Raw genomic sequence first — 12,611 nt, forward strand, 5'->3', positions numbered from 1 at the left:
TTATGGGCGATATTCAAATGCAACACTACAGGTGCGAAACAGTAAATTAGATCAGTGATTGGTCCCAAAATTTATTTCCCACAAATACTGTTTTTGTTCACTGAAGTTTTGTCACGGGAGGAACAGTGAAGTAGTCGTCCACTAGATAGCACGGGTGATTGCGAATGCCAATCATACAACAGATTTTTTTATTTATTTATGTTAAACCAAACATTCCAGTATGTACCCTACTCATTACCTGCCCCGTAAGAAATAGCTGACCGAACAAATTCAGTTCTTTCTCGTGGTTTCAAACAGCGATGGCTGTTTGAAAGTGCTCTATAAATACAGTTGAGTTGAGTGGCGACTCCCTTTAAATGTTTTTTTTTAAACTACCGAAATCAATTTTCCACGATATAATTTACTGAGATTCGCCTGGATGCGATCTTATGTTACGACAACATTGCAGGTGTGATTGGAAAATCGCTAAAACAATAAACGATTCGTATATTCTAATCGAGGCAACTTTTTATTTTATTTATTTTTTAATATCAAAGCAGTCGCACAAAAGTAATCTGATATTTCTTCCAGTTGCGTCTGCAGGTGTCAGGAAGCCTGCAAGAAGGGGGGGGGGGGGGGGCGACCGTCTTCTAGGTGGACTGCCTCCACCACCACCACTACCACCACGCCGAGTTCAAAGAAGGGAAGAAGAAAAAAAAGCTTGCAGCTGCAGCCTGAAGGAGGAAGAAGTCGAAGAAGAGCCTCCATCCCGGTGGGACGAGCGCGCTTGACGGGACATTGAACGTCTCATGCGGGCCACTCGGAACCTTCTCGCCCGCGCTGCTGCTGCTGCTACTTCCGATGTGGACTTTCTGGTCCCAAGCGGGATCTCACATGCGCCTTTGACTCTTCAAGGATGTTCCACCTCGATGGGACTCTGTCAGCCGTCACTTCTGCGCTCCTGTTAGGAATAACTTGCCTGGCCGTCGTCTGCGATCGCTCCACGGGCTCGTCGGACTTCTCAGGTCAGTTTGTGATGTTTACGATCGCGTTCCAAATACGCAATCGATTAGTGTTTCCGAGGCAACGACAAGCTGACATGAGCACGCGCTTGTTGTTGTTTTTTCTGCTGCGCCACAGATTGGGTGGAGAGTGGAGCAGCTGCGATCCAGAAATAGCGATCGCGCATGTTTTTTTTTTTTACATGCGCTCTCCCTCGAAAAGTAAATTTAGTTAATCCGTTCGAGGTTGCGCGATGTGTACTGGCTGCTGCACGCGCACACCGGTTTGTTGTCTAGTATCGACTAAACACGTGGCTCAATAGTTGTGCAGATTTCGTTTCGCATGCCTGGCAGAGAAATGAAGCAGGTGCTAGTTGCTGCGTTATCGAATGCACATCATGTTTTTAGTCTCAAGTCTTTTCATCCCAAGACCCCACGTATGAAAGGTATTTTGTGTTGTTTATGTGGCTCTTCAGTGTAAACAGTTGAACAGTGCTGCCTAAAAAGACACCATTTGTTGACAAGCTAGACGCATTTCACGTGGTTGTCTGCCTTGTTTTGTTTTTTTGTTGACTTGTGACTGGAGAGCTTTAATTTGGAACCTCCTACTCTTCCGTTTTTTGCGATCATGACACTCCCAACTTTCTCGACGTGTCATGAAAAAGCCTTCCCGCTACTTTGCCTCCACACTCAACCGCATCTTTATTTTTAAGTTGGCCAGTGAAGCGCAAAAGCGGACCCTCCTATCTGTGGAGATAAGCGGCAACCAAGTTTGGTTAAAGTGTGACTTGAAGGAACTTATTACCGAGATAATGTCCTGACCTTTCCTGCATTTACAGCCGAGACGAGAAAGCAAACAATACCGCGGCGCGGCGTGCGGATGAATATTCCCTGGTTTGCGTTGGACGGCTGTCAAAGTAAACGAGTGAGCTCGTATAAGTGCGTGAAATCTGCCCATTCTTCTTCCAGCTCCAGTTTGTACGCAAAGGCATGACGGAGGCTGAGGGACCCGATGTCTTATCGAGAAAAAGGCTTTTTGTATGAAATCGGGGAGGAACACTTAATTAATGAGCCTCTTTGCTGGATTCACGGCTGTTGCTGAGCCCAAAGCAGGCCTGTAGGTTTTGTTTACTGTGTCATAAAACAGGAAGGCGGCTTTGTGGCGGTGTTAATTGGCCCCTAATGGGGTCTAATGGTCGGAAAGTACACCGCGAAAGGAGCACATCCGTGTCACATGCCGTCCGTATGGGCCGTAATGGTCACATGCGCTTGAATGTCAGGCTGTCATGAAAAACTGTGAACAACCGCGGCGTGATTGCGGGCTTGTCGGTTTTTGCCCCCCCCCCCCCCCCCGACGAAGTCTGAATCAAGTGGAAGTTAAATTGAGTAAGAAGGGTGTTGAGGGGGGAGGGGTGTTTTAGAACAGCCGATTACAGATTTCCACTTGGAGTTGATTTACCAATAGACCGGGTCAGACGCGATTATTTAATAGCGCTGTCATAGTTCAGAGTTAACTCATTCAATACCAGCCAATTCTGTACCAAGTCTGAAAAGACGTTTAAAAACGTCTTTGGGAGTTAATGAGTTGAAATGGCGGCTTTGGCGGAACCTGTTCGGCAATGGCCCATTGTTTGCCTTGTCACTTTCACTGTTACAACTCGGCAGAATTTGCTATGATTTTTTTGGGGGGGGGGGGCTTGCTTGTAATCCCCCAACTTTATCTTCACCCAGGTGGCTGACATTTTGCAATATGATCCGCTTCCCGGCGCTCTGTATATCGCATTTCTCACGAGAATTGCTGACGCAGCATCCTTGTACATCGGAACAAGTAAAACTCCCAAACTTTCTTCTGACCTTCAGTTTTGAGTCTGAGACTGCGAAAATCTTGAGGTGGAAGCCCAGACCGGCCGGCCTGGCCTATCAGTGTTGCCGTGATACTCTTCAAAACCTCCAGTGACGGCTGCTTTTTTTTTTTTTAACTCCGTCTCCTTTGACGAAACCCATTTAACCCCAGTCATTGGGATGTAAAGCTTTTTTTTGGGGGGGGGGGGCAGGGCAGAGGGGTTAACTGAGGTCAACGCATCGTAACTACGAACTCTGCATCTGTGATTCATTTTGTACCATCAGTAGGTTAATAAATAATCATTTTGAAGCGCCGATAAAGTGAAGTCAGGTCGCTTCTTTTTGAAATATTTCGCATGAAAAGATCGAAACGATTTCTTCTTGTGGTCCGACCCCAGTAACATTTTTCAAAGACGCTTTGTTGGCACATTTCTTGGTTTCGAAATGGATTTGATTCGATCGGTGTCGTACATCTCCTTTATCTTAAGCGGCACATAACCACGTTTTTGTGGTCGGTCCCCCATTGTTGTTTTTATTGCGAAATACTTAATAAAATAAGTTTTTAAGCATCCTTTTCAAAAATCTGCATTTTCGGGCTGAGAAATTCTATTCTTGTGCCGTTAGTTCCCATTTTTGGTTGAAAATTGTTGAAAGTTGCACATACACTTGGCCCCTTCATCTGCTCAATTTTTATTTCTTTTTTGGAGTGCCGCTGGATGAGGTTTAACGCAGACCTCGGCGCTTACCGCCACATGTCCCATGGTCCCGCTTTCACACACGCGCACTCATCAGCTCCCCTTCCTTTTTCCTAACTGCTTTGCCTCCCCGGGGCTCTCCCCAAACGCTGCTTGTGTGTGCGTGTGTGTGTGTGCGTGTGTGGGCCAGGTGAGCACCATCTAAACAAATAGAGCCCTCGACTTGTTTTGTCTAGCCCACCGCAGGCAGACAGCGAGGCGGACAGTGAGTTTCTTGACATAAGACCGCCGCTCTCCTCGCAGGGGGGAGTTTTACTTCTCGGGAAGTTCCAGATGCAAGAAGATGACATCATCGTTGTCTTTGTCTTATATCGGAGTAGAAACCGCAGAGTTCCGTGAGCGACACACCCATGCAGGCTTGTATTTTCCAAACGCAGAGCGGTTTTGGAATCTGCGACGAGACCTTCAAAAGTTGATTCGTCGCTCGTTAGCTCAAGTGCAGGAAGATGAAACGAAAAGGCGGACGACCGCAATTTGAAACGCATACTTTTGAAGTCCAAATTGATGGTAGTGTTTGGAATACCTAACGCTCCAGACACCCAAATAGTTGTTATGCCTCTCGTTAGGGTGCTCCAGACACCCGAATAGTTGTTATGCTTGTCGTTAGGGTGCATCTTTGTGTCTATTAAAAAATAAAAAAATAAAAAAGTGTTGAAAGGGTTCCTCCCTGTAAGAGACACTCAGCTCACACAAATACATAAAGCATACATTGCACCTGTGTGTGCGTGTGCATGTGTGTTAGCAAGTGCTCTTGAATTGAGAGGCGGACCCTCTTCCAAGTCATGCATGCAGAGGCATTAAACCATTTACCCAAATGTATATAATTGGGCCTGTGATGTTTAAAAAAAAAAAAAAAATTAGGCGTATCAAAGGTGTTATCTACCTTCAGAACACTGAAACAATCTCATGGACATTCCAGAGTGAAAAGGCAAAGCATGTGGAAAGAGCGGCGTTGACGTGATTAATGTGGACGTGTGCTCAAACGTGGACGTGCCTCAAAGCTTTGTGTCAAAGCAAGTCAAGTCTGGGCACACAAGGCACCTTAATGTGCGCCAATTAAAGTCGTCTCCTTGCGGTGCCGCCGTACGCGGCGTCGTAATGTTTGAGGAGCTTATTAAATCTTATTTTGTCGCCGGGGTGATGTTCAGTGCGGTGCGAAAACAACGTTTGAAGGGTTTTCAGTTCGTTATTATTTCATCAGCGTGACTGGAGTGGAAGCGTTTGCAATTTTTAAACCATGTGCTTGTTTTCAGAGACACTTGTGCAGAGTTCTCCGGGTCTTAAGAATACGACAGGTCTTAAAAATCACATGACGACTGCTCCTCGACTTATGATGGCAAATTGTTATTTAGCATCCAGCAGTTTCCGTCCCTGCGACATTTTGTGGAATCGTCTTGTGCGATTGATTGCCGCTACTCTTGTCCTTAGTTTGTGCACTGAAAAGGACACACTGACCATGTCCGTCACGACCGCGGCAAACCACGGGACCCCCCTAAGGTACAGGTGTCAAACCCAAGGCCCGGGGGCTGGATCTGGCCCGTCACCTCATTTGATATGGCCCGTGAAAGCAGCTCAAATGTCAATTTCCATGATCCTTTCTAAAATGTCGACCAACATTTTAAATTCTTATATGGAACAAATAAGAGATAAATTCGAAGCATTTTTCTTGTTACCAAACCCCTCATGATCGTAACTTCAACAACAGTTGAATCAACAGTTACTCTTGACTTCTTGATATGTTTTCAGTCAGAACGACCCTCCAAGTGAGACGGTAACAAAAATGTGGCCGGCGCCAAAAATGAGTTTGACACCCCTGCCCGGAGGCACGGCAACTAAGCTAACGCTAGCGCACGTGTAGCCTCGTATCCTAAAATATTAAAATGCCATCGACAGTTTTGAATCTACTCGGCTCATGGGTGACGAGCACCGGTTTACGTCCACCCATCATCTTATTAACTCAGCCTCCCTCCTCCAACTCCTTCATCGATCCGAACTTCCCCTTTCGGTCCTTCCTTCTCGTTTTCCTCAACTCCGCTAGTGTTGCAAAACGGAAGGGATATTGTAGTTTCGGAGGTTTGATGAAAAGCTGGTGAGGTGGGGCGCAGGAGGGTGGTGGGGGGGGGGGTGCAGTCTGAACAAGGAGGCTTTGTACAGACCCCCCCCCCCCACCCCCCCAACTGTGTCGCCCTGACAGCCTGCATTACAACACGCTACAGCAGCCTGCTCCCCTCGGCAATGCTAATCTGTTGCTTTCCGGCCCCCTCGGAGCAGCTCAGGTAAGCGACCTTTTGGTCGACCCCAAAGCTGGAGCGTCTGTGTACATTTTGGAAGGGTCCTTCGCAGTTTACTCAAGATGACATAAGAGAACGAGGAACAGGTTTCATTCTGAATCGCAACATCCTTCAATCGTATCATAGCGCAAGGATCGACAATCGTATTGAATTGTCCACAATGCCTTGTATGAAGGCACTTGTACGGTTAGGTAGCGAAAACCCGCAGGTTGTCTTTTGAGTCCGGTCCTGCCATTTGTTGGAAGTCGATGTGCCGGCTAAGTCCAACTGGGCGTGCTCGCAGGTGGCTTTTCTCCTCCTCGCCCACTACCGGGCTTGTTCTCTTGCTTGTTTTCACAGAGCCGCTCCACGATTACATTTGGTTTAATCCCCTCCAAGCTCATCCTTTCAGCTCCCACCCACTTGCACCTTTTTTTTTTTCTTCAAGGTGCATTGTTGGACCTTCAAATCAGGCATGCCTTCTTGCTGTTTGATGCAGCCACACTCAATTCATTTTGGGGTGCGGGCGGTTCAATAATACGCCATTTAAGTCAATACAGGTGGATCCGAGTTTTTTCCGAGCGACGTCTGTAGTCTGAAAAGCAAGAGTTGCGGCTTTTTTCCTCGACTGGTCATCCCTACTTGGACGTGAATATTTGGCAGGCGTGCCACTCTAACATTGAGAGGTTGTTATTGCTGTTTTTTTGATTCGTCCTGGCTGAGAAAATTACTCTGTCGCTCAACCTTGTTATAGCCTCAGATCGACTTTGTTTGGTTTCGTTTTTTTACTCTGGCGAAGGGTGCAGATGTTCCTTTTAATAATCCCTGATTCACAATGACTTCCTTAAAGGCTTCTGATTGAGCATGACAGTGACCACCTGTTGCTTTGACCCGTGCAAAAAGTTTGTTAATGTGAGATTGTCTTGTCCAAATGATGTCGCAAGCCCCTCTAAAAATGGCGGAAGTAGGATTGGGGCGTAATAATTGCTTTCGTGATCATCCAGGATTTGATTTTTGATTCTCTCTGGAACTCGATCTCATTTCCTGCTCCCGACACATCATTAAAAAGCTGATCATTCTTCGACCTCTTTGACCTTTGTCCAGCCTCGGGCATCATTGCCGTTTCATTGTCGCGACGACGAGCCTGCCCTGATGAAGGATCCATCTGTTGTTCACTGAGTGACAATAAAGCGACACAGACGCATCTGTCTGGTGTCTGCCGGCCCTGCCGGCATCGAGGTCGTCTGGCATTCACGCAGCTCTCGCGGTGTCATAAAAACGACCCATTAAAATGACAAATCTCACCTTTTCTTGCACTTAAGCGCCATTCCTGCGTCGTCACGCGGCGCACCCTGCGATCGTGTCCGCGGGCGACCCGACGCGGGGGATCTTCTCGCAGGTCACGCTTTCACCCCGTTATCCCCTTTCAGCAGTGATAAGGACTCTCACAACGGATATGCACAGAGTAAAAGTGTCCTTTCGCCAAGCGTCCTTTGACCCCAAAGTGTCGTAAAAAGAGGCACGCGCTAGAGGAGGTCGCGGGAGGCCGCGGTTGTGACCCGAGTTTGGTTTTCGGGCCCCCTCCTCAGGGAAGAAGTGTCCTATATCCAATTGTGAAACTATCCCTTTGGCCGCCAGATGTTGCGTAATCTGTATCAGCCCCACCCCCTCCTGCCCCGCCCCAGACAAGAGAAGCGCTTCTCTCTTTATTGTGACCTCGGTCTCGTTGCCAACGTCACTTGGGTGGCCCTTTATTACACAAGCCGCATTGATCGAAAAAAAAAAAGGCTCATTGAGTTTACAAGTTGTGAGCCTGGCATGTCTGCGGCACTTCATCGCTTGTGATTATTCGGTGCTCTGCTTTCCATCGATAAACTCGGTTGGTGATGGCGGCAGTGTTTTTAGTACACCAAATTGCTCATTTTTGTGGGAAAGGTCGGTACGGTATTCGGAAGGACCAAGCCAAGCAAAGACGAACGGGCCAGGATATTAACTCATTCAGTACCAGCCAATTCTAAACCAAGTCTGAAAAGACGTTTAAAAACGTCTTTGGGAGTGAATGAGTTAAATAGCGTTCATGTGTGGCGGTTTCGGTTTGCCTGTGTGTAGGGGTTGCGCAGGAGTTTGAAATGAGAAGCCGTCTGAGGCGAGGAGGGAAAGGATGTGGCAATCACAAGTGTTTGCGTTTGCATCTCCGGGGGTTGGATTACTCCAGCTGCTCTGGCTGCTCCGCTTTTCGCCTCTCGGGCATTGGAAAGTGCGTAGATGTCTTCGCCCAGTCGAATGAAGCCGACCATCATCGGTTGATATTGATAACAGCCAGCGAGGCAAGCCCTCGGGTTGTTTGGGAACAAAAAAGAAAAGCGTAAGAAGGGGGACGTGTTGGAACAGCGTCAGCTTTCGTCTTTGGATTTGCAATCACTCGATTGTGGTGCATGAATGAATCCGATTGTTGTTTTAGATTTGCTTGGCTTCCATGGGAATCAGAAACCAACACGCTGCGCCAACCCCCCCCCCCCCCCCCTGTCCCCAAATGACCCTAAAATGTACTCTCACCGATACCTTCAACAACCAAAAGTTAAAACTCACAACAGCTGATTCGACTAATCCATTTCCTAAGTCAGTTCCAATCGCTATTTCAATAATCGGCTTGATCATCCGCTTGACATTTCGAACCTCACGAAATCCAGAAACGTCCGTGTCAGAGAACAACAAGTGCAAAATGTCCTGAAACATTAACCAGTTGAACGTGTGCATTTAAAAAGCATTGAAAGATGGTCAAATGAAGTTCCCCTGAAAAGGTGAGAGTGCTTTTGCGATTGATTCTGACATTTCACCCAGAAGCCAAATGTCCTTTACTTGTAAATATTTCACATGCTGTCATTTTTTTTTCTCATAATTTGGGTCAAATTTACAGCTGATGATTTGTGTGTGTGTGTGTGTGTAAATAGACAATCTCCGGTGGTTTCACGCAAGACTCAGTGCAGCACTTGAAAGAACTTGCCGTGAGCTACCCATTTACTCTCCTTCAGTCGTTTTAAAAAGTAATCCAACCCTGACTTGATGTCAAGTTGAACCACGTCCACCTTTCACCCGCCCCCCCGCCCGAAAAGCCGACTAATCCAAAACGTCATCAGAAAGGCAGTGGAATGCGACCAATTTTAAGAATGCCAAAAAGTCAAAACGATTGTGTCCGAGGAGTGAGAAATCTTTGCCGTGTCGTTGGGCTGCGCTCCCGGCGGGAGGGGGGGGGGGCTTCGACGGCCTCCGCGGTCTGCGGGGGAGAAGTAATTAGTACAGCAGCTAAAGCCACCAACTCCGGCTGCCGCATCCTTGAAACCGCCGCCTGCCTCGCTCGCAACGACGGAAGGCCTTTATCGCTAAACGGCAAGCTTTCAAAGCCGTTTTCAGACGACCAAACTCGCGATGAACGACTCCCCCCCCCCCCCCCCCCTCCGCCCGCTCTTTCTATTCATCTCGCGCTCACTCGGTCTCTCACGTCCTCAATAATCACCACTTGAGGGGAATTCCTTCCGCGGCGGCGGCGGTGGGCCCCGCAGCTCTGCTTTTCCGAAACATTTGATGGTTTTGACAGCTATAATTTGCTTAAAATAACACCAATAAAGCCATGAAGCTGTCAATGCTTCAAAATGCTAATGGAGCCAGGATGAAACGCAATGCTGGGCCCTTTGATTTTGTGGCTTTTCGTGAACTTTGTTTTGGCCGGAATGCGATTTGAGGTCTTGTTACAAATATATCGTTATAGCACTTGATCTATTTAAAGATGTTGGACTCCCCATTCACACGACCCCCCCCCCCCCCACACCTTTATCATACCAGCAAAGGATATATTCTTTATCCAGCAAAGGATATGTTTTTTATCCTTTGCTGGAAATGACTAATCTTACTGTAGCTGACTGAGTCGCGGCTGAAATTCTCCTTCCGTATTTCAAGTGGCCAAGGCACACACCAGAAGGAGCAGCAAAAATGGGGATTGAATTTAGAAGTTTTTTTTTTAAAAATGCCATCACTGGTTTCATTCTTTACCTTCCGTTTAATTAGATCCTCCATAAAAGTCGACTCCGACACCACCCCTCCATAAAGTTGAAAAGAAACGCACCTGTTGCCTCGCCTCACAAGTCTGCCGCGGGTGCAAACGTGTGACTCATCGCCGGCGGTTTAATAAGCATCCATATTGAGACGTGACCTTTGGAGGCCTTCCTCCTTGGAACCGCGACCATGGCGATAAGGGGGGCAGGGGGGGGGCAATGTGTGTGTTTCCACGTAAGCGCACAAGTGTGTGTGTTCCAAGGTAATCCCCGCCTTCCAAGTAAAAGCTCACCAAATAGAGGTAATTGAATCACATACTGTGTCCACCTGATGTGTGTGTGCGTGCGTGCGCCTGTTGACTCTTTGCATATGTTTGCACAGCACTTCACCAGGAAGTTTGCACTCAGTTTATAGGTTGTTTTTAGTTCTGAGCGTTTCTCAAGGTTTTGACATGAAGATCTGGCCAGTGACGTTTTGTACCTCTTGACGGTTCTTCCTCTTCTGCATCCTGAAAAGGGGACTCAACTGTAGACCGATGCAAGAAAGTGACGGCCTGGGTATCGTCTCTTATTTTTTTCGGGGTTTTGTCATCACCGGCCGGATTGTTAATGGTGGCTCTTTTGTTGGTTCGTTTGGTTCTTTTGTGAGTGAAAGCCTGATTGTCGTGTTTTTTTTTTTTTTTTTTTAATGACTGTTGATGGGAGGAGTCATGCAAAGAAACATAAAAAAAAAACTGAACGCAACGAAACAAAGGATATTGTCCTGGATATGGCGTGCGTGTAACATATAATTATGACAGTGGGGATAACATTAAACTGGTAAAAATATATATACAGTACATATAGTTAGTTAGTTAGTTAGTTCCGCCCGCTCCTATTTGGAACATTGGGCGACGAGCCTCCTCCATTTGTTCCGGTCACTGGCGACCCTTCTTGCTCCATGCCAGCTGACACCCATCTCACTGAGGTCTTCTTTGGCAGTCTGTCTCCACATCTTCTTTGGCCTACCTCTCTTCCTCTTTCCACCCTCTGGCATCCAGTCCATGGCCACACTTGCCGGTCTCTCTCTTGGCAGTCGGAGTACGTGGCCGATCATTTTCCTTCTCCTTTCAGAGACAATGTCTGACAGTTCAGCCACTCCTGCCCTCTTCATCACCTCCTCGTTGGTGATGTGGTCTCTCCATGAGATCCTCAGGATGGATCTCAGGCAACGCCGATGAAAGACATCCAACTTGTTGGTAATGTTGGCTGTCTTCATCCATGTCTCACAGGCGTAAATCGCTGTTGGGATAACCACTGACATATAGAGGCGTAGTGGTCGTAGTGATGGCTTTCGATGACCAGATGTTGCGGAGGCGTTGGAACACTCCCGCAGCTTTACCAAGTCTACTGTTGACGTCTTTCTCCACACCACCTACCTGTATTTGAGATGTTACTCCCAAGATATGTGAAGCTGTCAATGTAGTCTATGTCATGTTAGTGTAGAGTGAGTGGTTGAAGGTGTTGGTGCTGTCCGACGGCCATGGCCTTGGTCTTTTCCTGGCTAATTCGTAAACCGACCTTAACTCCGTGCTCATGCAGATTGTTGGTCAACTCCTGGAGTGCGGGCTGGGTGTGACTTAACAGAGCCAAATCATCTGCAAATTCCAGGTCAGCTAGTCTGCTCCCTCCCCACTTGATACCAACTTTTTCCCCTGTGATGGACTTCCTCATCACAAAGTCAATTATGATGACAGTACATATACAGGTATATATTAATTAAATGATAGCACATATATGACATTGACAAAAAAGTCAACTTCATGAAAATCGATTGAGAAACTAGCAAGTTCAGATTACATTTCAATGTCATTGCATTGCCCTCGATGGGCACGTCGCCCCATTCAACATGGCCGCCACGTCGATGCGTTTGTTTGGGGTGTTGGTGACATCGCCCTGTCAGATCTGTGCCACCAAATGTTTGAAATGTCCACTAATGACAGCAAACTGAGACCTCAAACAATACAGACAGCGTTGAAGACACAATGTTTATTTCAGTGACTTAAACATTTACCCCCCAAAAACTGCTACATATATATTTTTTGTCCCATGAGATGCCTTACCCTGCCTGAATATTTATTAACAGTCACTATGTACCCTCGCAGGCTACTTGTCCAAAGTGTTAAAGAACTACACGGAGCAGGCCTGTGACGGAGAGCTCCTGTCTGCGCGCTGCCCGCCTCGCACCACCATCACGGTCCAATCGGCGTTTTACGGAAGGAAAGGCCCCTCCGACCTCCATCAATGCCGTGAAAGCTACCAGGCCCTCCTCGGCTATTATGACGCTCGTGGGGATGAGCACTGCTCCGTGTCCACTGCCCTACAGGTAAGACACCAGATAAGACGCCAATGCAAGCGGGCTAATGTGGCAAACTGATCGGCAACCGTATGACTGATTATAACTGCGGGATACGAACACCGACCGTGAACTGGCTTTGTGTTATTTGCCCAATGCTGAGAAAAAAAACAAACATCTGTCATCATCAAGTAAACACGAGTTACGCAGTAAACTTTGTGGTCAAGGGTTAATTCATATTCGGGGGGCCCGCTGGTGATGTAACGCATTGTGAGTGTGTTTTCTGGTAAATTAAACTTCCTGAAGAGGAAGCAGGCTTCTCTTGTTTTCCCGTGACACAAAGCGATTTCATGGGCTCTTTGCCTCAGTATCTATCCCCC

The 12,611-nt window shown here is 47.3% G+C and overlaps 1 protein-coding gene across 2 annotated transcripts in view; it reads left to right on the forward strand.

The window, feature by feature from the left end:
- Nucleotides 1-428: 428 nt before the first annotated feature.
- Nucleotides 429-12,611, forward strand: part of LOC147187759 (protein eva-1 homolog C-like) — a 40,487-nt gene continuing 28,304 nt past the window's right edge. Inside the window, exons 1-3 of one of the 2 annotated variants that reach the window (XM_086100189.1) lie at nt 429-751; nt 895-1,004; nt 12,041-12,261. In XM_086100189.1, the coding sequence (XP_085956315.1) occupies nt 429-751; nt 895-1,004; nt 12,041-12,261 (654 nt within the window). Of the gene's footprint in view, nt 1,005-12,040; nt 12,262-12,611 lie in introns of both variants that reach the window. The other variant, XM_086100190.1, reaches the window with a different exon arrangement.

This window comes from Hippocampus guttulatus, chromosome 20 (assembly GCF_054856545.1).
Source record: "Hippocampus guttulatus isolate MCC_2025c chromosome 20, RoL_Hgut_1.0, whole genome shotgun sequence".
Lineage (NCBI taxonomy): Eukaryota > Metazoa > Chordata > Actinopteri > Syngnathiformes > Syngnathidae > Hippocampus > Hippocampus guttulatus.